The sequence below is a fragment of the Excalfactoria chinensis genome, chromosome 11 (genome assembly GCF_039878825.1).
Source record: "Excalfactoria chinensis isolate bCotChi1 chromosome 11, bCotChi1.hap2, whole genome shotgun sequence".
Classification (NCBI taxonomy): Eukaryota; Metazoa; Chordata; class Aves; order Galliformes; family Phasianidae; genus Excalfactoria; species Excalfactoria chinensis.
Window position 1 is genome coordinate 8,129,185 of NC_092835.1, and position 27,609 is coordinate 8,156,793.

At 39.7% G+C, this 27,609-nt stretch overlaps 1 protein-coding gene across 1 annotated transcript; it reads right to left on the reverse strand.

Annotated features, from left to right (window-relative positions):
• Positions 1–1,862: 1,862 nt before the first annotated feature.
• Positions 1,863–27,410, reverse strand: DYNC1LI2 (dynein cytoplasmic 1 light intermediate chain 2). The gene is made up of 13 exons (XM_072346346.1): positions 27,205–27,410; positions 26,369–26,442; positions 25,857–25,973; positions 19,628–19,858; positions 14,675–14,841; positions 14,388–14,481; positions 13,839–13,974; positions 13,110–13,221; positions 12,283–12,342; positions 11,544–11,585; positions 10,995–11,112; positions 10,225–10,341; positions 1,863–4,924 (listed from the first exon to the last, which is right to left on the reverse strand). Exons 1-13 carry the CDS (start codon positions 27,297–27,299, stop codon positions 4,818–4,820), a joined length of 1,470 nt encoding a protein of 489 aa, XP_072202447.1. The 5' UTR covers positions 27,300–27,410; the 3' UTR covers positions 1,863–4,817.
• Positions 27,411–27,609: the final 199 nt, after the last annotated feature.

Genomic DNA, 27,609 nt, shown 5'->3' on the forward strand with positions numbered 1-27,609 from the left:
TTTATTAGCATGATGTATATGCCAGCCAGTATGGGTAATTCAAACCCTTTACAACAATCACATTTCTAATCAGTGTGAGCACTACGCTCTTAGGTGTGTTGCTGTATTTGGCACATGAAATGTCTAATGCACTGATACAACTAACTGTTTTTTAAGCCAGCCGAAGGCAGACCTACATTTAAAACGTATAGACATCCATGGCTTTGAAGCACTGCAGTACATTACCACTTACAAAACATTTATTTTCTTTTAAAAGTATTTTAATTCCAAGCGTTACAGAAGCACTGATATATAAGTGCATATCATATATAAGTGCTCGCTTCATTTCACTTTTCTAGAAGGAAGAAAGCATGCTAGATCAGATTCTGCCCTCACCTACACTACTGCAACACCCACTGCTTGGAATGGCTAACTATAAGGCACACTACCATTTCACTGCAGACATCTCTGCTGTGAAACCAGAGCCATGCAGTGACCCAAAGCATTTGTTCAGACTGCTGACTTTCTTAATTACTTGTGCTTACATCAACTTCTCTGCAAAATCTGAGTGGATCGCAGAACAAGTCATTCGTTATTATAAGGGCTGTACCAGAAGGGCTGGAAGATTTACATCAAAGGGAAAGCTGAGTTCCACCTGGATGTGCTTCCGGAATCAAACTGCACCCATCCTCTGAATGTACTATTTGTTTTGTTTTCATTAAAAAGATTAAGCAACACACAAGTTTTGCTTTTGGTACTGAACAGTAACTTTAGATATTCCATGTAGTTCTACAGTACTGTTCCAGACAACTTGAGGCTCTTTAAGGTTGTTAGCAACATCCTGGTCATCAACAGCCCTTCCCTTATATGTCTTTGAACTACAAAGATTCAGAAACTGAGTGACTTTATTCATGCAAAGTATCATATCTGAGAACTTTATATGCTAACAAAAGCCTGCCGCGGCTGAAAAGCCAGAAGGCTTAATACCATCTTCTGGAACAGCAGAGTCAGGGGAAGGTATACTTTGAGCAAGTAGCTTACAGCCTCCAGCAAGATGTCTTTCACAGTGTAATACAAACCACACTACCTCATGTCTGTTTCTTTTAAATTTGGAGGCTTTTTCCTTAAAAAAAAAAAAAAAAGAAAATCATTAACAACCCACAACAACCTGACTGACAAACAACAGCCAAGTACATACAGGAGTTACTGTGGCGTTCCTTCATTCCTATCCACTACTACAGCCTTTATGAACAAAGTAATTTCCAGCTTCAACACATCTGAAGATGAAACTTTCATTTTAGTTCCCCTCCAAATATATTTCTCATCATAAACTCAAATATTATTTTCTAAATCCCACCTTGAATGTTTTGCATTTTACCAAAAGTAATACTTTACTGTATATTAATGAACTCATTTAAAGAAGAAGCACTATTGTAACTCCACAGTTAAAATTGCTTCACAGCCTCATAAAGATTCACTTCTACCCAAAAAATGTATTTCAGAAATCAGAAGCTCAGCTGGCTTCTGTAACAGAAATGACTCACAAATGTCAATGAAGTAGAACTTCAGGCCATGTAGGGGAACAGGAAGGCAGCCAGCTCAAGTAACAGGTAAATAAGAAAAAATCTAGTTAAATTGATCTGTTCTTTCTGTGCTTACTAAGAAAAAGCTGTTGCACTTACCAAAGAGAAAAAAACATAGCTCTGTTATTAGCAGTCCATTATTTACACCATCCAAGCAGCTAGCTTTCCACCCTGTAACAACAGTATGAGCCGACTTAATTCTCCTGTTCACTGAACTCAATGATGTTCTGCTCGCACAGAAACAGCTCTAGAGGGATGATCTTAAAAATGAAAATAAAAATTAAAATAAATCACAGCATAGAGCAGTCTGGATTCGTGTTTATTGAAGCCAGTAACTAAAGATGTCCTTATTTTGCCAGCACTAGAAAGCAAGATCCCACATGACTGCATACTGCACCTGGTTAAAGCCATACAACTGGACTAAGGTTTGTCTCATACATTTGCAGTCCAAATTGTAAGTTGGAAAAAAAACAAACAAAATAAACAACCGCCACCCCACCCTGCTCCACCTTCCTCCCTCCCCCCAAAGAAACAAACAAAAAAACCCCTTAGTATACAGGACAGTGAACTTTCATTTACAGCATGTATATTGTTAAGTTCATGATGTACAGAGCAGTCACTTTCAATGCAGTTAAATTAAATAAAATACGAAATTCAGTTTAAACAGTTTTTTTTTTTTTTTTTTAAATGCCAATAAAAAAAAGTGCAAACTTAAAATCAAGCAGCATAACCACAGCATTTTTACGGAGGGCCAATCTTTAAACTTTTATATTTGCTTCAAGTTGAATAATTCCTTTTTTTGTTTTCTTAAACATGAATAGTAGATGCAGTCACCGTAATGCACATAAATACAGTCATATAATAGTTTAAACAGTCTACCATACAAGTGTATCTGCAAATAAAATGAAGTTTCACTTGAAAATGTAAAGGCTGTTTGCAATTGGCCTTTGGTTCCAATGCTTGAAGACACCAGAAGAACAACTGTGCAGCCCACCAAAGCTGGCAGACTTCGGCAGCCACAGGATGCTACATTACTTACAACTCTTCTGATAAACTAGGAGCATTCACTTGCAATTAGAAACTGGAAATCCGTTTCTGTTTTGTCAGAAGCATCTTTCTGCAAAGCTATTAAGTTACTATACGTTATCAGTTTTGATCAATTTTAGTACATTTAACACTTTCGTAAAACTGGGAAGCATTTCAGTTGTAAGTTTTAGCCATATTGCTAGAGAAAGTGCTTATCGGGTTAGATGGCAAAAACGCAGTTTTGGACTGAGGTTCCCAAGCTCTATCCCATTACAATCACACACTTTTCCAATTTTCCTGTCATGCCTTTGATGTTTCAGTCTCCAGTCTCAATTCTCAGTGTCAGACAGACAGAGTGTAATTACTTCTGGTGTGGCAACTTGCAACTGGCACCCATTACACCAGGAAGTACATCTACATACCCATCAGCCATCCACAGTCTTAGTCTGTTATCTAGATAACTGTGTAACTTTAGGCCATACCTTTTATTTTAAAAAGTTTTAAAAAAATATTTTCAACAAAACTGGCACAATTAACATGCTCATATTAACGGTTGTCAAAGAGGCAAGTAAATACTCTTAGCTTCCTAGATAATGTTTAGACAGACTTACATGAAGAACAGCCTCTTGATGTTACGTAGGATTTGAAGTTAACATCCAGTACTGTGTTAGTGGTCAATCTAATTCTGTATATTTAAGTAACAGTATGTATTAGGGAGGTTATACCCAGACATCAGATTTAGTACAACAAGTTTACACCAACAGAAAGTAAACCCCGCGTAATTCAAATTGTGGTTTTTCCCTTCAGCTTTAAGAGCACAGAATATGCTTGGCATATTTTCATTTCGGGTAGTGTGTACATGTAAAACAAGCATACCGCATATAAAATCAAAAGTGCCATTTCAGTAACCATAGCAGTTTTGTTTTTACAGAAGGATGGTTTTATGTGACCGTGGACAGAGCTCCGTCACAGCAACGGGGACAACCATAACCCATCTTTCCAAATGAAATGCTACATTAAAAAAATAATAGTACAAAACAAGTTATTGACTATGTTCTTTGCGTACACATTCGTGCTTTTTAGGTTACCTTCAGAAGTGGAGTTGGCTGCACCTGCAGCAGATGCGGTTGGAAAAAGGGCCTTGAAAGCTTTTTACAAACTTCCACAGGTGTAAGGCAGGAGTCAGTTTTCACTTGGTAGCTCATATTTAGTTACAAAAAGTAAGAAAAAAATGCTGAGTGTTCTGTAGCGCATTTCATTATGGGAAAATGATACGTCACCGACCATTCTTCATAGGCTAGCCTCTCGGCATAAAAAAAGGCAGAAGCTATCAGGGAACAGGACTTAAAATTAAATACAAATTGCCATACTATGGATTTAAAAAAACAAAAACAAACAAACAAACAGTGACTGTTTGTACTACAGTGCACGATAAATTCAAGCACCTTCTAAAGACACATCACACGCTGTGCCAGGCACTTGGATCTAAACAAGTTTAAGTTTCTCCCTTTGTCAGCTACACCAGAAAGGGCATCCACACTCTGAGACTTTTTTTTTTCCTAAACTAAAACAAGATTTATAACAAGAATAAATTCCCATGATGCGTAGTGTTTGGCCTGGAATTCTCCAATATAAAGTAGTCTTTTTTAAAACAGTGATTATTTACCCTATGTGAAACACAGGATTTAACAACATTGCTCCTCTCCAGTCAATCCAACGTTCTTGTTTCTTACTGACTCAAATCTGCTTCCCTTTTAGGGCTCCATCCCCTACCTAGGCTTCTTTCACCTAATTAATGCTCTGTCACATCACCACCACCTTTCCAAGTACTTAACACATTTGCAAACATACAAGTGGCCAATTCCCGTAATTCTGGTAGAGGATTTCATTTCTTTCTTGCCTTACGTGCAGTCAGAAGCAGTATTTTAGTAACAATTCTGCATCTTGCTTCTCTGTGCTCTTCACAACAGGAAATGCAGCTGCACCTGCTTACCTCGAAAACCAAAAGAATTGCCCTATATAAACTCTAAATGGTTATCTTATACAGAGGGATTTTATATGCAAACTTCCTGAATGTGCACTTTTTACTGGGACAAGGCAATGACATAGTAAGCTCATTTCCCCTGCCCCAAGAAAACTGATAGCATCTGCCACAGCAGAAAATTCCTGGTCTTATCAGATCAATATACATAGTTATTTGGTCATTTATTTATGCATTTTTAAGCACTATCAAGCTTCATTCTCTGTTGGAGGAGAGCTTGTTGTTACCATAGAGTCTGGCTTGCGAGTCATCCTATCCAATTCCTCTTGAACATTAGTCAAAACTGTTTTTTGTCCTAAAAAGAAAAAGGACAAGGTTAAAGCAATCTACCTTCCAGAAAATATTTTAACTGACGAGCACATGCATTCATAAGATCATTTTTTACATCAATTATTTAATTGCTTCTTATTTCACCACCTTCCCAAGAATATAGGGGCCTTGACTAAATACAAGGTAACACCTACATAAAGACTGACCTAAGATTTGATTCAACGCAAAAAGTCAAAATGCTGAATTAGACCAAATACGAAGCATGAAAGTATCTGCAACATAACACTAAAGCAACTGGTATCTTAAAAACAACCACATTTAGAATTTTCTATAAAAATTAACTGTACACAATTCTATCATTAGTATGTATAGCAAGGAGTCTTCAGCCACAAGCTCTCCCAAGTATGAAGGACACCTGCTTGAAAAATCACATTTGTTTGGTCACACTTATTCCCGATGCGTTTTAATACTAAACAAAACTCTTTCATGTCTGCAGATAATGCTTCCCTTAAAAAGGGGGACATGAACTGCGTATTCATTTAATATCTCAGAGCCATCATTTCAAAGGACTTCTTCAATTGAAAACAGACACACTGAAGTATTTCATGGAACAGCATATCATACATTTTTATATTAGACTCAAAACCTTTTAACAATTCTCCCACTAAACTACAGTTTAATTCCCTCATTCTGAAAATTATAAACCCACAGATGAATTAATCATTAAAATTGGAACAATATATTCTAAAGCTCGCAGCGTACAAGCATTTAAGATTAAAAACCTGTATTTTTAGACAAAAAAATAGATTATATAACCATGTGCAGCTTCCTTACACAGCCAAAGAATTTAACAAGCATCTGTTTTCCAGTTCAAATGTGTGTGAAATATTAGGTGGATTTTTTCCAGGGTACATGCTGAAAACATTAGGAAGGCAAGATTTGACTGCTGAAGATTTAAGTGGGTTTTTTTTCCAAAGTACAAAGACTAAGTTAAAAGGCTACTTTTAATCACTGCACAGGTTTTAGATTTAAATGCTGATCATAAGCCACAGTATTCTTAATAGCATCTATTCAGCACATCAGTATTTAAAGAAATTAAAAAGTAAAAAAAAAAGAAATAAATTTCCAATTTCCAATACAAAAAATTTCCCGTGTAGACTAAGAGCACTCTGATTTAAATAAATACAAACCACTCGAGCAAAAGTAGGTTTAAACATAAACCATGGCTTTTTTTTTATACAACAAATGAACCGTATCATTACAGTTGTCTCCTGCAACTACCTCACATCACACATGAAAAACACTGCCAAACTACTGAACGATATGTAGTTTTGCACACTGCCCATTAACAGTGTCAGAGATGATCACCTTTCGAATGAGAAGAAAAAAGGAGCTATTATTAAGAAAATCTAATATTCCCCTCCATCATAAACTACATTGATATTTGCTTTCAGTTTACAAGAATATAGTCAACAATAGTAGCAGCCTTAGCCAATAAAATGTGTGCTATCCAATTATATGCCTCCTTCTTTCCAGATTAATGAGAGCTGGGAACTCCAGTTCTTCATCTGGAAGGGTGAAATCAAACCTTAGAAACTGAAAGTATCTTGTGAACAGGAATGAAATACTGAAATGTTTCGTATCTATAGATGCACAAGGAAATAAAATGTTCATCACAGAAACCATCATTTGATGCTTTCTGAAGAGTCAAGGTCTACAGACGGAAAAAGATAGACCAGCAACATTAAAGCAAATAGGATAGGAGAAAAACTGCACAGCCTAGGAATGAATAAGGTGAATATCTACCCACGTTATTCTCTCAAATAAGACAGAGGACAAACCAATCAACCAGGCTGATCAGTATGTAGAAATCCATAATGTCTCTCTCAACCTTTAACAATATCTCAGTTTCAACCACAGGATATTTACAACTGTGGGAGAAACAGACAATCTCTTAAAATAGAAATATTTTTAATGGCAATCTTCTGAAGACTCAGGGCTCTTAAAATAGTTCAGATTAGATACTTAAAATCCTAACAAATATTATTTTAGTACTATTTCACATGGAAGAGGCTGCCTTAATTCAGTCTTCCTAACCCCACAAGTCATTTTAAGATACTCTCCTCACCCCTTCCACAAAGGAACAATTAATCAGCTGCCTTTATAAACTCAACAAGAGCTTTTCAGACATCGGTGTTAAGAGTCCTTCTTACCTTCTCAGCAAAGTTTAGTCATATACTGGTTGAGTATAAGATGTGAGAACATCATCTCACAAGGAACAGGCATATTCTCTTGTGACTGAAAGCCGACAGGTCTGTTCCAAAAGTGAGGGGACGAGTGTGAGCTACCAACTTGATGCAGCCAAGAAAAGCCAACTGCAATCTTGTGATCACTCAGGAGAGGGACTTCCACCAAAGAAAGAGAAATGCTGTTGCAGGCACTACAATGAGATGTATCTGGAGTGCTGCACACAATTCTAATCACTCATGTTCAAGAAAAGATAAGCCAATGATGGCAAGTAATGAAGAAGAAACTAGCAGAGAAAACAGAGCTCAGTTTTTATCAGAAGGCTAGAAAGAACTCATCTAATTTAGTCTAATGAAACAAAAAGAGTTAAGAAAGGATGTGTGACTGCTGTCTCTAGATGTTTCATGAGAAAAATAATCCATTTAAATTAGAAGTTAATGCTGACCAAAAAAAAACAACAAAACATAAAACTATCCATTAGTCATCTCTGAGAAATCCTGAAGGCACATTATGTTCTAGAAGACTAAAAGAGGAGAGTAAAGCTCATTAAAACTAGTTAGTTTTTACTCTAGTATTTGTCCATAGAGTGCAATGATGGTTTAGATGTTTACAAACAGCCTAGCAGTACGATAGCATGGATCTGTTACCAATAAGCTGTGCCAAGCCAACCAAATTTCTTTCTATGATAGGATAACAGGTCCTGTGGAGAAGGGAGAAGCGTTCGATATCACATCTCACATAACCTTTGTATAAACTAGAAAAAACAGTCTCAATTTAAAACATAAAATAAACTGTAATTCATAAAATTACCCTTCAATTATTCACACTACTAGTCCATATTTAAGAACAGCAATCTACTCTGACCAACTGTTGAAGTTACCCGATGTGCAGGCTAGCATTCTGAAAGAAACTACACAGGATTCTCATCAACAGAATTAGAAATAAAAAGTTATTTACATAAACTGTCAAAAAAACAGAATGCAAAAGAATAATAAAATACTGCCTTTGTAAATATTCAGATAATTAAATAAAGACTAGAAAATATCCTATTAGGATGCAGCAATTGCATTATACTGTCTGCATTGCTCTAACAAAGGTTGATCAATATCGTATAGCCAAAAAATACAACCCTGGCATCAGTTGTGATGGATAAACAGGAACACAACGTAACACAGATTGAGTAATTTCTACTTAAAGCTGACAAAGCTTTGTCTGAATACTGCATTCACATCTGAGCACCAAAAGAAAATGTCACTTGTACAGACAGACAAAAGTACATAGTGTAACAGTCAGAATTATCAGAGCCATAATACACCTTTTGAGGAAAAGGCTGACAAGTGTATTTTTGCTGTTTGGACAAGAGTCACAGGAAAAGGGCCAGTAGTGTTTAAATATGCAGAAGACTGCTTGGAAGAAAGAGAGGATATACTCTGTCTCTCCTGAAAAAGGCAAATACTTCTGGAATAGCGATATACTGACTATACAACAGAAAAAAATTAAGAAATTAAGCTCTGGAATAGACCTCCCAGAGAGATGACGCTGCATCTGTCTCAAGTGTCTTTGGTTTGGTTGGTTTTCATGTGTTTTATTTTTTGTTGTTGTTTGCTTGTTTTTTCAAACATCACTCAGGGACCCCGAAACTGAATCCACTTTGTATAAAGAACAGGAATGAAATACCCTCTAAAAACTATTTCTAGTCTTATTTCTGTAAAAACAGATAAGTTGACATTGAAGTAAGTAATCGCACAACGCTGAACTGGGTGAAGCAGTGTTTAATGGGAGAGGACACTGTATTTTAGGACAGAACTTAATGTTTTGTAATGTAGATAATATTATCTAATGTAAATGAAATGGGGCTATATAATACAAATTCCCTTTTATTTTTACTTAAATAATAAATAAATTCAATAAAGAGATCAAATTAGGAGATTTGCAGAATTAAGAGCAAATGTTGGAGAAAAAAAACATTAAAAAAAATAATAATAATAAAAACAGACCTACAAAATACTGGCTTTCCAGAAGTCAAATTCTAACCATTTTGGAGATTACAGTGTATGAAGTGCCTTGTGAATCTCTTCCCTGTAAGTTAATAAATAACTAAACATACACACCTTATTTTAATTCTCTAGAAGTAGTTTCAGTTCAAATACACACTCCAACTATTCTTTTAATAGCTACATCATCACTGTTTGGCATCAAACCTCTTTTGCATCTCCAGTTCGGAATGTTTGGGCCTTACACTCTCCTCTAAGCATTATCAGAAACTGTGGGTTGAGTCATTAAATTAGACATGAATTCATATATCTGGGATTAGAAGTAGAGTATCTAGCAATAATTCAGCAGTGAAATAATTCTGGAAGTAAGGAAGGCTCTTGAGCATACAGTGTGATGGGAATGCCAAAACTGAAAATGAACAGTAAAGCAATCAGCAAAGAAGTGAATTTCTAAGATTGACTGGAACAATCATGCACTTTACAACACTCAGTTCTGTACAGATACTATTCTACTGGTTTGTTTCATTTTCATCTAAAATACTGTAATTGCTTATTAGTAAATATCTCATACAACGAAGTCACAGGCATATACACAAAACAAATCCACTAGATCAGTTATCAGTTGTGTTGAGTCACAATAAAATAATAAAATAATTATAACTTCAAGCTGCTGTAACACACAGCACATTTTAATTTGAGTGACAAAGAGATTTCAATAGTTCAACAGGAAACTACATTCTAAACCCAGTGAAATGCTCTTCTGTTGAGTAGTAGTCAAGTGTTAAGAAGAAAAGGAACTCTAATGTAAAAGATTAGTACATTCTGAACACAGTCAAGAATCAAATGTTATTTACATCCTTGCAGCACAATTTCACTCAGAGAACTGAGTTATAATAAGTTTAACAGAAGCCCTGAGTCACAAAGTTGCAATAATAGAGCTCTTTAAGAGAACTTCAAGCGCACATTTTGGCACTGCGTCATCTGTCATGATCTGCCACTTCACTCACCAGCTTAAAAGATACAAGCACTCAGGCCAACGCAGGTCAAATAAAATATTTCAAATAAGCAGTAACAACCCCAATACCTGATTTCTTGGCTGTACTTTGCACTCCTCCAGCACCAGGACTCCCAGGAGAGCCAGTCTTTTTGTTCAAGAGACTGTTAAAGAAACTAGCCAAGACACCTTCACTTGCAGCATTATCTGAACAAAACAAATACACAAACAAAAAAGACAAAACATAGTTGTATATTTAGATAGTAGTTACTGCCGGTGAACTTATTTTTTCCCATAATACTTACAAACCAAGGAAATAAACCTCAAATTTAGAAAACAATCATAGAATAGGATCATAGAATCCTTAGAATTGGAAGGGACCTCCTAAGGCCATCTAGTCCAGCTCCCCTGCAATGTACGCCACAACTCCATCAGGTTGCCCAGGGCCTTATCCAGCCCCACCTCCAATAGAAAATTACAGTCTTAAGGGGATTTAGTAGAAGTAAAAGTTTAACTGGGGATTCCAGAATTAATTATTTTAAGTATAAAACTGTGAGGACTTTAAACCAGTCTCCACTCTAATAATCCAACCAATGCACAAAAAACACTCTTAGGCAACATAAAGGATCAATGTCTTTCAACTAAACCTAGCTGCTTGGCTGTACAGAACTCTACTTCAAGTCACACGAATGACAATATCAAACAAACAAAAAAAAAACCTGGATTTATGCCATAAATTCATTCTTGTTATTAAACTAACACTAAACTACTAGTGGATAAATTCCAAGATCTTTCTTTTTTAGGAATATTTTTTTCTAAGAGAAACAACACACAAAACATAGTAAGATGCTAATTCATACTTTTGATATTTGGATCTGGTTTCTTAACTGATGTTATTGGTGAGGCACTGGGTACATTGGCGGGACCGGCTCTGCCTTGAGTTCTTGGGGATCCTGCAGGTCCTCTTGCAGGAGATTCCTTAAAAAAAATAAAAAAATAAAAAGAAATCAGTGTCACACAGATCAGAGAACAAATTAAATGAATCGGTTACATAAATGCAACATAAAAAAAATTAACTTTCATATTGGCACTGCATTCTATACACCAGGTGGAATAACTAAATAAAATCAACATGGGTTATTTTGGGTCTGTGCCTCTACTAAGAGAAAGAATGAATCAGTGCATGAATTTTCAGTTCAATAATCATCAGATATTTCTGTTTCCACAGCCATTGAGAATGAATTCATTTTTAAGTAATATTAAAATATTATCAAATATTCTGTAATTTTCTGAAGTTTGAAAAGATTATATACTTCACATTTATAACATGAACCTCTACAGCTTAGCATCTCTCTCTTTTCCCTAGAAAGAAACAAAACACCTCCTACTCTTCTCTTGGATCTACTTACTGATGCTCTTGTAGGCGTTGCTGGCTGTTTGGCAAGGAATGACTGCAAAAAAAGCATATTAAGAATGTTAAATATATTCCAATAAAACACAGTGAAGTTCACTACCTATTAGTTTATCTAATCATTCACTTTTCTGCTATTTATAGATTCTTCTTCAATATTTATATACTTCCAAACTTTCCCACTAGGAGACGGCTAAAACAAATACATTTCCTTCAGTCCTTTGTCTTACACAAACATTTCAGAACCACAGATCAGAATCACAGACACTCAAGTCTCTATAACCTTTATGACACAATCAACTACATAGAAAAGTACTATCAGTTTTCTTTTAAATAACAGAGCAGTTCTATTAACAAAGGAAAATAAGACACAGCATGACTAAATTTGACACCTTGAAGTCTTTCAAGCCTCCAGGTGTAAGAAAACAGCAATGTACTCACACTTGTACAGATCGACCTACGTATGTTGTGAAACTTCAAGCAATCTTATTCTTCCCCTTTAGAATATATTTTGGTTTTGTTTTCAGCATATTTTCCTTTCAATTTACCAAGACAAGTGGCCATAATCTCTACTTGTATGCATAAAAATCCATGCAAGTCTTAGCTCACAATTACATTTGAAACTGCAAAGCTGAGAAGTCATTATCTTGTAAAGCAAATGAGGAATGGAAAACTGAAGGCAAATAACAATGGAGAGCTTAAAGTGAAGTCTTATACAGTAAGACTGTTTTTCTTACCTGTTGTTTCATAAGAAATACTTGCTCATCTTCTGCTGCCAGCTCTTTATCATGGACTAACTGTTGAAAAAAAATACTTAATTAAAAATAGAAAATGACTTCAACTCTTTTTTGGCTTGGTGGTCAACAGCAAAGAAAAGAAGACAGAAGTTTAGCACTGTTACTTAAAGTAATTTAACTTCTTTCACACATAAGAGAAGAAATATGGAAGAAGCTGTGATTAAAAAATATTTTATGTGAATAAAGTAGCCTAGCAAGGAAACCAGCCTGTGGAAATTCCCCTCAACAGAATAGTACCTGATAAGTCGTCATACTTGTCTTTTTAAGATAGTTTTCAATCTCATCTTTCAAATACCTGTTTTATTATCTTATTCTGTAAAAGCTCAAATTCAATCCCACAGCTCCCAAAACCATTACACTGACCCTTAAGCAATTTTAACAGCTGATGCAATTGCAAGAAGGGTTAGCACTAACGTCAGTGATACAGTAATACACTTTCTTCTTTACCAATGTCTGTTTTTATGTAACAGCCTCTTGTGAAATTGCTGAACTCACAGAATAGCACACTGTTTTCAAAAGGCATTTTTGCACTACGCTTCCCAAAAGGTTCACATGAAATGGATGATTCTGGACTGCCTTTGATTCACTAGGGTGAATGATTTCTTTGTTTTAGTATCTTAAATTAGTGGAAAATAAATGCCTGATGGTTCATGCATTTGGATACAGAAAGAAGTATTTAGAATTGAAGATTTTCAACATTGCTGTTAGCAACCATTCAAGCAAACTGTACTTATTTAACAGAGGGGAAAGAGTTTACCTCTTCTTACCTTTCGTACAGGAGGTTTTGCAATGAAGTCCTCATACGCATCATCTGGTTTCACTGTTGTGAAGTTTTCGTGTAAAATGGCAATTTTCTTTTCATTGTCCCAACCAGCAGGTCTGTGAAAAGAATCGAAGGAAAGTTTTGTCTTTTGAGCCACAGAAATTACCGCCTGTTCCATAAAAATGACACCAGGCACTCAAGTACATATTGTTCTTCCCAGAGCCAGCCGGTATCCTCCAGGTATCTTTTACCTAAAGTCACAAAAATCAAAGCTCTTCAAAAGCGGCACTTTTAAAAGATGTTTCCAATTTGCTGGAAACACAACAGGTTTATGCTGAAGTCCCTCAAAAGACTTAATTAGAGTCATTTTTGTTTAAAAACAAGACTTAGAACATATAGTGAGATGTCTAAGAATATTTCATAGGTATGGAAAATGATCAAAGACAGCAACACCTCGAGTCTCATTTGTTTCTTTAAATACTATTTTCAATAACTAGTTTTGTAATATGTCATCTTTTCATTAGAAGAAAAAAACACTTGCTTAAAGTATTTATTTAAAGACAGTGTTCTTTCCCTTTTTTCTAAGTTAAATTTATTGTAGTATTTTACATTCCATTTCCAACTTAAGAACATAATACAATAAATTAATTCACGTAGACCATCTTTGTCTACATAAGGTGTCGCATTTAATGGAAGCAATATGCTTCCACATTGTTTTGTACAATTGACTTACATAAAAACTGCATCCTTTTCTACCACTAAGGCAGGTGTGGTAAACTGAAAACCGTACGTTTTATGTACAATGTACTTATACAACAGATCAAGGTTCTTTTCCTCCTTAACTGATGTATAAATCAAGGCAGCTCCATCTGATCACTTATTTAAGGAAAAATACATAGGATATAGTTTTAAAATTATATTAGTAGTTTCAAAACAGGAGTGTAACGGTCGCCTATCTATTAGACCCATGTCTGAGAAGTAATTAAAGACAAAAACTGTCACCACTCAGCATTTGGGGAGAGAAAGGAAGGACACCAAGAGAAGACTCATGATACACTCACTAACATTCAAAAGTTAAGTGCCTCCCAGTCACCTAACTTTGAAAATCTGCACGCTGTATGCATTATTAAATACCTTCAAAACAAGAAATGCTACGTAATAAACAGCGAAATACAACTTCAAAGTGCAATTCCTCAGATTAACTTCATGCATAATTCAAAATGAAAACATTATTTTCTTGCTTCCAGATTTTATAAAATCTCTACAGAGCAGGAAAGGATACACTGTAAGCAGAATCTACGAATGTGGGACTGAATGAAGTCGAAGTGCTCCTCTCTGTAATCGTGCTCCTTCTCTAGTACGCTCACTGCATCGCACTGGAAGAATGGGACAAAGACAATATCGGAAGAAAATCAGTCATTTAATCCCAGCACACCTCCACCTTTTCCTTAGTATTACAAAATAAATCTCTTTATTATTCATCCAAAATAAACTGTGCACAGCTGTATAATACACACATTCTAACAGTAATTAGATGCTTCCACAGTAGCAAACAGACTAGAAACTCACTTTTGTACAGACTACCAGCACAGGAATACCAAGGTTGTGTGTCAGCACGTTGTCTCCAAGTGGCAAAGAAACACTTTCATCCTCTTGTCCCGAAGAAGGGCCTCTTCTCTGGGGTGATCCCTGGTAGCCTTCTTCAGGTTCTACATACTCTTGAAACTCCTTTATAACTATGAGAGTAGAGATATTCATGAGACAAAACAAAGGAATGAGCTGTTATTTTTAGACAAGAGGCAACGGGAGCTAAAATATTTTTCTTAATCACTAACTTGAAATCTCCTTTATTTTTTTAATGTTTCTCTTTAAAATGAGAGTTCCACATGAACACGATGCAACTTCAAGCCTTGCTGCTTCTTCAAACACAACTACCCCAAAATTTACAGCAACCAAATCAAGTACAATTTGCAGATATTACAAACCAGCAACACAGGTTACACAAATGCATATTCCTCAGCTCAACTCATTTCATTACAGTGGAGCTGCCAACAGAAAATGTACATTTAGTTTCACAGCCTCGTCTACATTCAGCACAATTTCTATCTGGTTTTGCAACAAAAACATGGTAAGAATGTAAATGGACACCAAAAATACTATGTTGAAACAGCTAATCATACAATACTAACCTTACAGACCATCATTTAAGTTTCTGTTACTCTAAATTTCTGTTACAGGAGTCAAATGCCAGGAACATAAACACACACTGCATAAATACCGACTCAAGGACATCTAGATGTTACCAAAAGAGATTCAACTATATTCTGCTAAACTACAGCACAGCCTGGAAAAAGTGAGATGTGTTCTGTCTTTCCATTTTATGGCAGAGCTGAGGGTTCCACTGATACTGAACACCATCAAACACTGAAGCGTCTAAAAAACAGTATTAGCACCATTTGGGAAGCAAAGTGGGACCCACGCGTTGCTTTACAAAACTGGGTGGCAACTCCTTGTGTGCCACAGCCCACTGCCCACCCCACGCCAACTGCCCCTCAGCTCCACCACGTGCTCCCATGAAGGTGCCCTTATTACACACACGTCCTCAGATCCACGGTGAGAGCAGACTGTACATACAGTAAGGAAAGCTCTTCCGCAAGGCTGAACTGCCAGCACATTCACAAAGAGCCTGTTGTTCGGAACACGCAGCCACGTGACGGGGCCATCTGATACCTCTGAGGTTTAGGAAGTGGTAAAAACTCAGCAAAGTTTGTAATACAAAGCCTGCAAAAATGAAGTCACTGTACCTTGTCTACATAGGAAATACTTCTGTGGCAGAATGAGATGTGGAAGAAAGGACAAATCAGAAACAATTCTGCCCAAAGCTGCACAAACAGCAATCTTCATTAGAAACAAACACGTGTCTTTCTCATAAAAAACAAGAGCTCCAATTCAGAGCAGTTATAGAAATAAATACATAAACATGGATCACTACAGAGTTTCAATCACCAACTCAAGACTCTCACTGGAAACAAGGAATTCCTTTTTTTAGTAAAGAATCTGGTATCCTCTAAAGCTGGGCAGGCAGTGCCTTCTGCTGGAGAAGAAGCCAAAGCATTTTCAGGGAGATGCCCTCCATCAGCACTGCCTGACATCCAGCAGCTGGACACAGAACTACCATTGTACCCTGCACACAACGAGCTGCGTCTCACTCTGGCTGATCCACGCACCAGGGAGAAAACCTTTGCCATGGAGCAAGCACTGCACAACCCACTGCTGCTGTCCACTGTCAGCCCTGCACGCAGCCTGCTATTAACGCAGGGCTAGTACTGAGAATTGCCATAGAACTCACAGTTTCAGTTCGCAAAGGTATTGCTGAATTAGTAATTATGGATAAAAGCAGCTGAAAGTTGTACTGAGAAATCCCAACAATTGGACTTTAAGCACAGAAGCACATGCTCCTGCATCCAGCTGCTCTGAGCCATGTAAGCACCAGCTGGTGGGTGCTGGAGCAGTTTGTCAAGACTCCCCTTCAACTCCAAGTTCCATGCAGAATTTCAAAGTAAACCTGCACCACAAGTGCAACGACTGCTCTTGTGAACAACTGCTAGGAGAAACATAAGGAACATACGCTAATTTCTGTTCCAGGTGTTTCCTTGTCATACAGAAATTCCATGCTTATCCATTGCTTTCCCACTTCATCTCTGCTCTCAAGCTCCTATTGGACCTGCAGTTCATCGTGCACCCAAACAGCTTGCAGGAACCTGCATTTCCTCTCCTCCTTAAAGCAAGCTATTAGTATATTCCCGGCCACACAATCCACATTAAGGAATGACATTCTGTAAGGTACAGCCATTAATTCGCCCTTTTTTGCTTTAATGAATGATAAAAAAACATTTTTGCTTCCATTTATTTCCATAAGAAAGTGCACATACAACAGAAGGCAGAAAAATGACAGCTGCTACGTAGCAGACAGGATGGGAGTGCAGTGAGCTGCCTGGCAGACCTGGAAACCACCAGCAGTCAATAATAGGCAATTCAAAAATAAAAATTCAAATTAAGAAATCAAGCATCCACTACAGTGTGCTCATTTGTCCATCAAACCTGTGGCTTATCCAGGTAAGAAGATTTTACTTGTATTTAATGGATTACATGGGTATTTGACACAGCAAGTGAATCCAAGTTTCCAATTAATAGAACAATTCTCTTCCTACAGTGCTGATTATTTACAAAGAATCACTGTTAGTTACCAGTAAGAGCAGGCGCTGCTCCTGTCACAGAGCAACCGATGGGACGCAGCACCCAGAAAGCAACCAGCAGTCCTTACAGACAAAACACACCAGCTTCAGTAAGTGGGCAGAACACAACAGCACTGAGCAGCAGAGCAAGAAAAATACCACAAAGCATTCAGAGCCCGCCCGCTCCCTGCTATCACTGCACTACACCAACAACTCAGGCAGCGTTTGGCTTTTTTTGTGCACTCTGGTCATTTATTTTTTTTACCTTTTTACATTTTTTTTACCTTAAAAACACATGTAGCTCTATGTTTGACACAAAAAAGGCAGAGAACCTCAAACCACTTCAGCTTCAACAGGGGACATGACTTAATTTTCTGGTACGTTACTGTCCTTCATGTATTTGGTTCTAAAAGCTCCATAACAGCCATTATACAAGGATGCTGCATTTCTCTACAGACGCACTTTATCATCCCACTTTTTTTCATACCTGCTACTGCCGCACAGAGTTCTGCACTTTCTGAGCAGCAGCTTATCTCAGGAAGCACGTGCAGAACTTCAGCAAGGAGAACTTTGCAGGCACAGCCTTTCTGGGGGACCATAGCCACGAAGCACAGTTCAGGCACACACGCTTTTTATTTCTGAAGTAGTTATGCTGCAAAATACTATAATATCCATTTCTTGGGCACACTTGGCTGTTATGGTAACCAAAGTTTTGAGTAGTAATTAGGCCTCAGGGACAGTCTACAGGATCTTAAAAGTCACGTACGAGAGCAGACAACTATCCTACACAGTGACTGAGAGAAGCAGCAGGAAGGATGCTCTGCAGAGAAGACAGATGGCCCCATTTTACTTGCAAGTTCACCGCTCACCCACACGATGGCAGCAGAGCCCCATAACCGTGTCAAACAGGCAGCTCACACATTTTCCTTTTCCCTCCCTTCTATCAAAAATCAAGACATGCCACGATTTCTGAGGTGCTTCCATTTGTAACTGTCCATGGCAGAACTCCTGGAACATCTCGGTTCCTGACATTCAGTGCTAAAGCTGTGCCATGACTGTTACTGACTCCTCCACACAGTGCGCTCTCAGTGAAGGCTGAATACACTTCTCCTGTTCAAAAGTCAGCTTTAGCAGCACACAGAACTCCATGTATATTTTGACTGCCACAGAATTCAGTGCACTTCCGAAAATGCAAATCAGGTTAAAGGCAGTATTTTGAAATCAAACTGCTTTTCCATCTACTGCTCCTCAAAAATCATGCTCTTCCCCATAGTATTTTTTAATATAATCTGATGTTCACATCACAGATGGCTCCAATCAGCAAGCATATACTTTAACCAGCACAGTTAGGCACAGGCCTATTGGGAAAGCAGTATTTAACATTCAGGAAGGGAATCAGCTATAGAAATACATCTGAATGCCCACATGCCAAACAGATTACGCTGCTCTCTAAAGTGAACTTAAGGAAGCCACGAGACAGAATTTGCCAAGGTGTAAACACACCAGAGCAGCCAGCAACCAGTCCTGCAAAAAACAAACCACCACCAACAGAAAGCAGCGCCCACCCAGGATCAGTATCCGTCTGTACTTCAGCTGAAAAGGAGCACGTTGCTAAGATCTTTCCCACTGAAGGAATTTATCTTGAAGCAATTCAATTTGAGGACAGAAAAAAAGTCTTTAAAAACTCTCCAAATTATATTAGAAGAAAAGAAGCTGCAGGAAGCAGTGCTGCAGCAGGGACTGCTTGCCAGTGCCAAATTCCTTCCTGCCACAGTTACACCAGGGAAGAAACTAATTTATACAACATTCCTAAAGTCACAGGGTAAGAACAGCCAGAGTGAGACGTACCAGAGCCATGGTCTGAGGCTCATGAAAAGCAAGGGCAAAGAAATATATTGGGAACGTACACAGTAGGGAATGGAACCGGCCTTGGATAGCACAGGAAAGCAGACAGCTCTTTGCTACGGAATTCTGACAGTGTTTTTAAAAACACGATTCCGTGTGGTTGACTTTTTAAGAAATGGTCCTAAAAAAAACCAAAAAACCAACCAACAATTATAAGAATCTCCTGATTGCAAAGAATTTAGACAATTCACCTGAAATTTTGCAAGAGATCTTTTAAAGCCTAACAGTCCATTTGAATCAGTGTTATGATCATAACTTCAAAGCAGCTGCTATTCAAAGCATTCTCAAAACACTAACCGGAAGAAATTAATCGTTACCAAAGAAAGCAACAAGAGACAGGTTAAGCAATAAAGCAATCACATAGGGATGCACAAAGACTTACACTTCTGTTCCATATCTCTCATTTCTTCTGGTGGAATTTTCAGCTTATCAATATGTTCTTGCAAGACACTGGCCCATTTCTGTAAAGACTCCATAACAGTCCAAGGTCTAGACATGTCCGCAACGAAGACTACAATGGTGTCCTGCAGGGATTCTGCAGAAATGGCAAACTTCAGCAGCCCTTTATTGTATAAGTCTCCATCCAGAATCCAAACATTACAGCGAGTATGATCTGAAAAGAAAAAGCACAGTTGCAGTTCAAAGGATGTCAGCCTGCTGCTTTGCTAGCCTAGGAGTAAACAGAGAACTTCTTCAGCATTAAGGGAAAGAGCAGAGCCCAGCTACCAGCAGATCTTGTCAGCTTAACACAGGTGAACATACAAATGCCTAAATCAATTGGTAGACACCTCCATTCAAACAGGTCTGTTCTTGATTCAGAATCATTTTGTTTAACATGTAATATCAGTTCCTTGGCTTTCATTATTGACAGGTGACACAAGAGCTTTTAGATATCGCATGGCATTTCTATCTCAATTTGAGATAAGTATATGGCAAGTAAATCAAGCACCCATCTAACACACAAGTAATGCCAAGTTCCAAGGGGGGTGTGCACAGCTGCATTCCATCAGAAAGCCTTAAGTGTCCCTCAGACTCTGCTTAAACAAACCAAGACATCTCACAACAGAACTAAGCTGCAAATGAGATACAAGCAGTAAGCAGCTTAGGTCTCTAGCACAGGAGTAGGAGGAGCCAAACGCAGGACAAATGTAAAGCCTACGAAACTTTAAAGCTATCTGCTCTTAATTCACAGTGACTTAACATTGCCTTCTACTTACAGTCTCCTCATAGAATTAGTACAGGATGAAAGATTTGGCATTTTGGTTTTTGTGTTTCTCCTCATCGTGCCTATATAGTGATCAAACAACTTCTGTTGAAATGCAAGGGGAAACATCCTACCAGGCAGCAAGCATTCTCTTCAGACATGAACTCTGCCAAGAACACAGGAGAGTGAAAATGCAGCATCATCCAGGAGTGATGCATCAGGCACTCCGGACAACCAAGTCTCACCAAATCACGTTATCCTCAGAAACCTCCACCGGAAAAGACTCAAGTCCCTTTACTGTACCTAGGAGACTCTTTGTAGTCTCTCTCTGTAGTGTTCCCCATTCTGTTCCAGATGTCCAGAGGGAACAGTGGGTCTCCACAAGCATTACAGATGAGAAGTGAGTTATGAAATACACGTACCCTGCCTGCAAGCCAATCCATGCAGAGCACAGATTTTCAAATCTGCTGCTGAGCTTTAAGATCAGTTGTCCCTGCGTTTCCTTGACATGTGTTCCAAATCTTTCAGCTGCACAAAATAAATCCAGCCTCTGTGGCTGTCACAACTTCAAGAAAAAGGATCAAAAAATGTTGGCTCTAGAAAATGGCAAAAATTTGACTGAAGAAATTGGAATGAGAAACGAGCACAGAGATATACATACATCCCCTGCTAATTAGGCCTTGAATAACATTACGGAACAGTCCAAACTACAGACAGATTACATCAAGATGCTGTACACAGACAGTCTTTCTTCTGCATCTCTATAATCCTCCTGCTTAGGTACTGCTAAGGGTATCACAGGGCATTCAGTCATCACAAAGGACAACAGTTATGCTTCTCAGTTAATTAAAAGCTCTTACTGCCAACTGGGCACTTCAGAACTATCTTTTGCAGTGAACAGTTAAAATAATTGGTGCATATTTAAGAAATACACCATTCATCAATTACTTGTCCCTTTCCTCCCCCACAATCCCTGATATCACAAACAACTGTCACAGTATTGGACGATGAATCAAAAGCTACTGGAAGGCCTCCAGGGACTGAGGAAAAGTCTGGTAGAAGTTTGGCAAATAATGTGATCACAAATACAGCCGCACACAAAACCTCTGCACAGGATTCTTTCATCCCATCCACACCTTTGCACATTCCCAGAGGTAGAAACCTACCAGTTGATAACAACTGCAGGGGGTTTCTATGAGTCAGAGGTTCTTCAGACACAGCTAACAGCACAATGCCTCCTCCAAGCAACCATGAGACTGTTAGAAAACTAACTGAAATCTGCCTATAAGCTATAAAAAGTTACAACCCTCATCAGCATTTTGATATTTTCTCCTGTGGTGACTGTTTCAATCACAAAAAGGCCTTTCACATCTTAGCAGGTAACAAAATTCAACAAACAATTCACTGATTCGCAGCCAATTTTGTAAGCCAATAACTAAAGGCTGGAAAGATCTTGTTTACTAAACACCTTTGTCCTACGTAAGGGTTTAGTTTGTACTTAATACCTCGAACGCATTCTGAATCCAGAATGCGCAGTGGAACTGTCACTCAGATGAAACCAATCTGCCAAGACTGGAAGCCGAACCCTCACATAAGTGGAACATAACTGTGGTGCTTACCTGACTTTTTTTTTTAATTAAAAGATAACACCATATGAAAATAAGAAGTGAAAGGTTTTCCTCTTCTCACAGTAAAAACACAACCACCAGGTATAGTTTGGGATTTTCAATTACTATGAATACAAAACACACCGAAAGCTACAGCACTGCTTGTTCGCAGTTTGGCAAGGATTAGAAGGCAAATTCAACTTTGTCAGCACCACGTCAAGCTCCCTATTAGTCATACGATGTGAATGTTAACTGGACCTTTCATCGTGGCTACGATACACGATGCCAACACAGAGCAAATAATTACTAGATCCTGCTGGAGTAACAGGTGTTACTAACTAAAGACTATTACAACCACTGCTAAGATTACATCTCCAAATCCCACCAATACTTTATCCTTAAGCCCCAAGAAGGGTTTTCCATCTTTGATGAATTTTACTTTAGAAGGCTGATCCTGTGAAGTGCAATGACATTTCCTTTATTCAATATGTATCAGTGCTAATTCGATATCCTTTATTCAAGCCATAGGTGGAAGAAAACAAGAAAATCACTTTTGATAGAATTAGTTTAAAGATGTTGACAAAAAAAACTTCCCATTAGAATCCAGTGTATCAGCAGCCCTTGGCTCTCGCTGGAATAACCTGTTCAACTGGAATATGTACATGATAAGACTGAGGCCAGTCCAAACCTGAGGCACAAAAAGACTACCTGATGTTCTTACAAGTATGAATGACTGCATCTCACCTGCATGTTTGGCACAGCCAGAGCCAACTGTATTGCAGGGGTAATCTGAAGAAGACCAATTGAAAGATCTCCATGGTATTTATAATTGCCTGCTAACCCATACAGCACTGCTACAAAGCCAGCCACCTGAGCAGCTGATGTAGTTTATTTCACTGACCTGCTGCACACTCCTTCTTTAACTGTAACCTGTCACTCTATGAGACTCCAAAATCTACTCCAGAAATAAATCTTGTAATAATATTATGCAGATCCCCCCATCTACATCCTACCAATTAAGACAGCTCTCAAAAGCAAACAGACTAGCACAGACACAAAGACACCTGCTCAACACAAAGGCAAAAAGTTCAAACTTACAACCCTGGGAAATGCCACTAACAGAATTCTAGGGCCTGAGCTCCAAGGCCATTAAGTATGCTGAGATAACTCTACAGTTAGAGCTGTAAGTACTTTCATCCAGAACTGAGGTTCCATGTACATAGAAGCCATGTGCTCGAAGGATACTGTACCTTAGGAGAATTCTCTCTCTCCCTCTCAGTACTGCTGGCTCATGCCTTAGCATAGGCAGAATTTGGGATAGTACCCTGAGGAGATTTTTCAGGTAGAAGAGATCCAGTACTGAAACTCTAAGTTATTCCAAGGCCTAGAGATCAAAGCAGCACGTGTTACATCAACCATCAAGTGCCTGACAGAAACAGATCCCAGCCAGCAGTGACATGCATTGCGTCACCCAAGTTAGGTATCCACCACTGCCAAGAAACGGGCAGCAACAACAAAAACAAACAAGTCAGTGGGCACCTATATTAAGCACAGAGGTGCTCAAAAAACTCATATGCATCTGAGTAACTTTTCTCAGGTGAACAGACAACAGTAAACTAAATCGTGCACTCGGGGTCACCCAACAAGCAGTGACTCCTTCAAACATAAGTGGAGTCAGACACAAACAGCCCTTAAGAAGTAAGACAGGAAAGGGAGTGGAAGGGGAAATAAGAAACAACACAGAAGATTTCCTTAAGATCTGCAAAGGGAGGTAGGAAGCAGATAATGACTCTGCACTGTGATGAAAATATTTTTCATGGAAATAATAAACTCTCACGAAAAGAAAAAAAAATGGGCTTACAGAAAAGAAGTCTCCCAGCACCTGGGAAAGAAGCTGACAAGACCTTCTTCACCCTAACATAGAGGTTCAGTTAACAATGTTGACCTGACACCCCATAAATCCATATGGTTTGCTAGTCTTAAGTAAACCAGAGTACAACAAAAAGCAGATACCCTCAAAAATGAGTATACAGCAGTAAGCTTTGACCACCTATCTCCTGTTTCTTCATGGCTTCCAAGATCTGTGGGACAGTTATAAAGGTTTTGTTCCCAAAACTGTATCCAAATGCATACACACCTAAAGCAGGCAAAGAGTTAAAAACAAAAAACAAACAAAAAACAAAGCATGTACGGGAGAAACCAGAGTGTTAACTTCATCTGTTACGAGGTCCTGACCCACTTTGCTATTTATTTAGCTTGCTGATGACGCTAACAAGACAAAAAGGAAAGACACAGATATTATTAGATCCTAACACATCTATTAAAGGGATGCATGAAGACCTGAATTATCCAGCTGAGTCAGCTAGTCAAAAAGGTCTTATATTTTCCTGCTACACCACTGCCATAGTTCTCACCACAAGTCTCTCTGAACCACCACAGATACTTATCACTTTCAGATACTCAGGAATAGCCCCAAAACATTTCCTGAGTAGGAAAGTACTTGAGGCTTAATACCACCATTAAGAACATCACATCTAACATATGTCTGCTTATAACACCATCTCCTTTGTAGCTGCCCTAAGCTTGGTATCACACAGTATCTCCACAGCCCCAGGGTTCCTTCACTCTGGTGTATTTACGCAGTACTGAAGATGATACACAGTGAGAAAGCATATATGGGAAGAACCTCAAGCAGTAAGGAATGGCCTCAACACCGAAAATTACACCACAGAACATTTTTAGCAACTGTAAGATTAGGCACCCACTGATGACACAGGCAGTGTGCTCATACATTAACTGTGCTGAACCCAGTATCTAAAGACAGTTTATTACCACATGAGCACAAGACCGATCTCCATAACAACCAGACACATACGGTACTTAATAACTCATGCAAACCTTCAGTACATTTCCATCCCCAAAATGCCACAAAAGGATCTCCCCAGTTCATCTTTTTTTCAGGAACACAGTTAAACCACCATCACTGCTTCCTTCTTCCCAGCTGTAAACTCAGGTCATGAACAGGAAGACATCTATTCCCAGTTTTACGGGAGGAAAACTAACACAGAGATTCAGTAGCTTGCTCAAGTGACACAGGCAGATTTAGGAGCAAGGATAACGCGCTCACTCTTCACCTCTTCCTGTCTCCTAACCTTCAGCAGAATAGATGAAATGAGATTAGTGGCATTCTCACCATTAGACCAGCCTCTTGCTTCCCAAACACTAAGAAAAAGGAGCTATCATCATCACAACAAAAAAGGACAGCAAGAAAAGCTGCAAGATGAACAACAGAAATACTAATTCTGACTTCATGCTCTGATCTTTATTTATTCAGCTCTAACAGAACAGCCCAGCTACAGTTCACCAAATTCCACACGCTGCTCAAGAAACCAAGAAAACCTTAAACCCCAAAATGCATGTTCAATTTTGATCTGAAATCCATCTTAAATACTGACGATGTGTCAGCAGCTTTCTGTCGCTGTAAGGCAGTTCTACCAAATGACAATATATCTGCTTGTAACTCAATACTTATCTACCCTGAAATTAATCGGATCCTGAGCTACATCAGTAGGTCAAATGCACTTCTACATCATTCACAGGTGAAGCTATCAAACAGGAAAAAAGCAGACCAAATCTGAACACAAAATGCCCTTCGCTTAATAAATCAATGTACCTTACAAACCATACACAACAACACTGGAAACAGCTACTTGGGTGTAACCCAAAGTTGAAGCCAGAGTTACATAAAAACACATCAGCTACTTAATTACATAAACAGATTATATACAAGATGACCTTACCATCTCTGTCTTCATCGTGAATATTTAGATATAAGTATTCCAGTCCTCTTCCTTTTTTGCCATGTTCTGCTCCCTGTATTTTAGCCATAAGCGTGGTTTTACCTGAGCCATCATCACCTGCCAGTAAGTTTTTACAGGAAAGAAAAAGACAATTTCAGAATTAACTTGAACAGAATTTAGAAACACGCCTGGAAACTAGAAGCCTTCTTGTGCATTTTTGGCCTATACCTGCTGGGTTTTCCTCTAGCTGAATCCAATGGTTTATACCACAACGATAAGAAAGAAGCACTCCACTGTCTATCAGCTCCCATTTATCTAAATATACACTATAAGTCTAACAGCATAAACCAAAAAGAAAGTAAAACTGCCAGCCTGGAGAAAAGAATACCATGGTTCACATTACAGGAGCTAATTTTATCCAACTGATGCGTCAGTGTGTTCACATCATTGTTCCCAACGTGCTTTGCCTCTACAGAAAGCAGACGGGCCACGTTCCTGCACCTGCTACTTACCAAAAACAAGGATATTTTTGCCAGAGGGCAGTTTAGATCTCGACCGGGTGGAAACCTCGCTCAGTATCGATGACCTGGGAAGGCAGAAGGCACGGTCAGGCCAACAGCAGGGACACACAGCCCTGACAGCACCCTGAGCTCCACAGACCCACATGGGCTGGGGTACACTCATCCTGTTTACAAACCAGGTATGACACAGGTAAGAATTTCAGCTCATCTCTCTTTCTAATGTCTCCAGAAATAAGTCACCTTTGCGAGGAGAGCTTTTACAATCCCTAGAGCACATGCAGTGAAGTTCTCTCTCTCTCTTAGCAGCAGTCACGTCACTGCAATGCATTACTTTCCAATTGATGACTAACTCTTCCCACAATCCATTACTATATTTCACTCACACATTTTTCATCCGTTGTTTTCAAGAGGTAAGTGCCCGAAAACAACGCCGCAGCCCCCATCCCCATCCCGCCGGCTCCCGCGCGGTAAGAGCCGCTCCGGCTCCGCACTCCTCCGTCTCCTCGCAGTGACGCGGCCTCAACCCCGGCTGCAGGGCTCCCTGCGGGCCGGCACTGCCCGCGCCGCGCCCCGCCCGCTCCCCGCTCCCGTCAGCGAGGCCCGAGCGCGGCCGCCCCGCGGCCCTACCCCGTCGGAGCGGGGTGCTCGCTCGGCCCCGGCCCGGCCGAGGCCCGCGGCTGTCCCCCCAGCCGCAGGTGAGCCGAGGCGGCCCCGCAAGGCGGGCTGCTCTGCCGTGACAGACGCGGGATGCCCGGCAGCGGCCGCCCAGCCCGGAGCCCCGACCGCCACGGCGCGGAAAGCGCGTCTCCCCGGCCCGGCCGGCTCACCACAGGTTCTGCCCTTCCTCCTCCTCGCTGGTGAGGTCGGCGCCGCCGGGCCCGTCCGGCCCCAGCAGCTTCTTCTCCACCAGCACCGGCGCCATCTTGCCAACCACCGCCACAAAGAGTGACCTCACCCGGGCCCGCCGAGGACCCCGCTCCTCCCTCGCCCCGGCCCGCCCGCACAGCTGGCCCGCCGCGCTCCCGGCCCCGCCGCCGTACGCCGCCCCCCCGCCGCGCCCCGCCCCTGCCGGCTGTCAGCCGCTCGCAGCCGTGCCGCGTTCCGATCAGGCGGCGCCCGGGCAGCCCCGGCAGCGCCCCCCGCTCTGGGCGGTGCCGCGCGGCGGGCAGGAGGCTCCGGCAGCGCCCCCTGGTGGCGGCCGGCACTGCGCCACTCGGGGGGAGAACCCGCTG

What these genes read in the sequence shown, in the direction of transcription:
- DYNC1LI2 (XM_072346346.1), bottom strand. Translation starts at nt 27,299, where the DNA reads ATGGCGCCGGTGCTGGTGGAGAAGAAGCTGCTGGGGCCGGACGGGCCC. An exon ending in TGCTGGTAGTCTGTACAAAA is followed by an intron (nt 14,482 to 14,674) that starts GTGAGTTTCTAG and finishes CCATTCTTCCAG; the next exon opens with TGCGATGCAGTGAGCGTACT. An exon ending in GAAAAGGATGCAGTTTTTAT is followed by an intron (nt 13,222 to 13,838) that starts GTAAGTCAATTG and finishes TTCTTTTCACAG; the next exon opens with ACCTGCTGGTTGGGACAATG.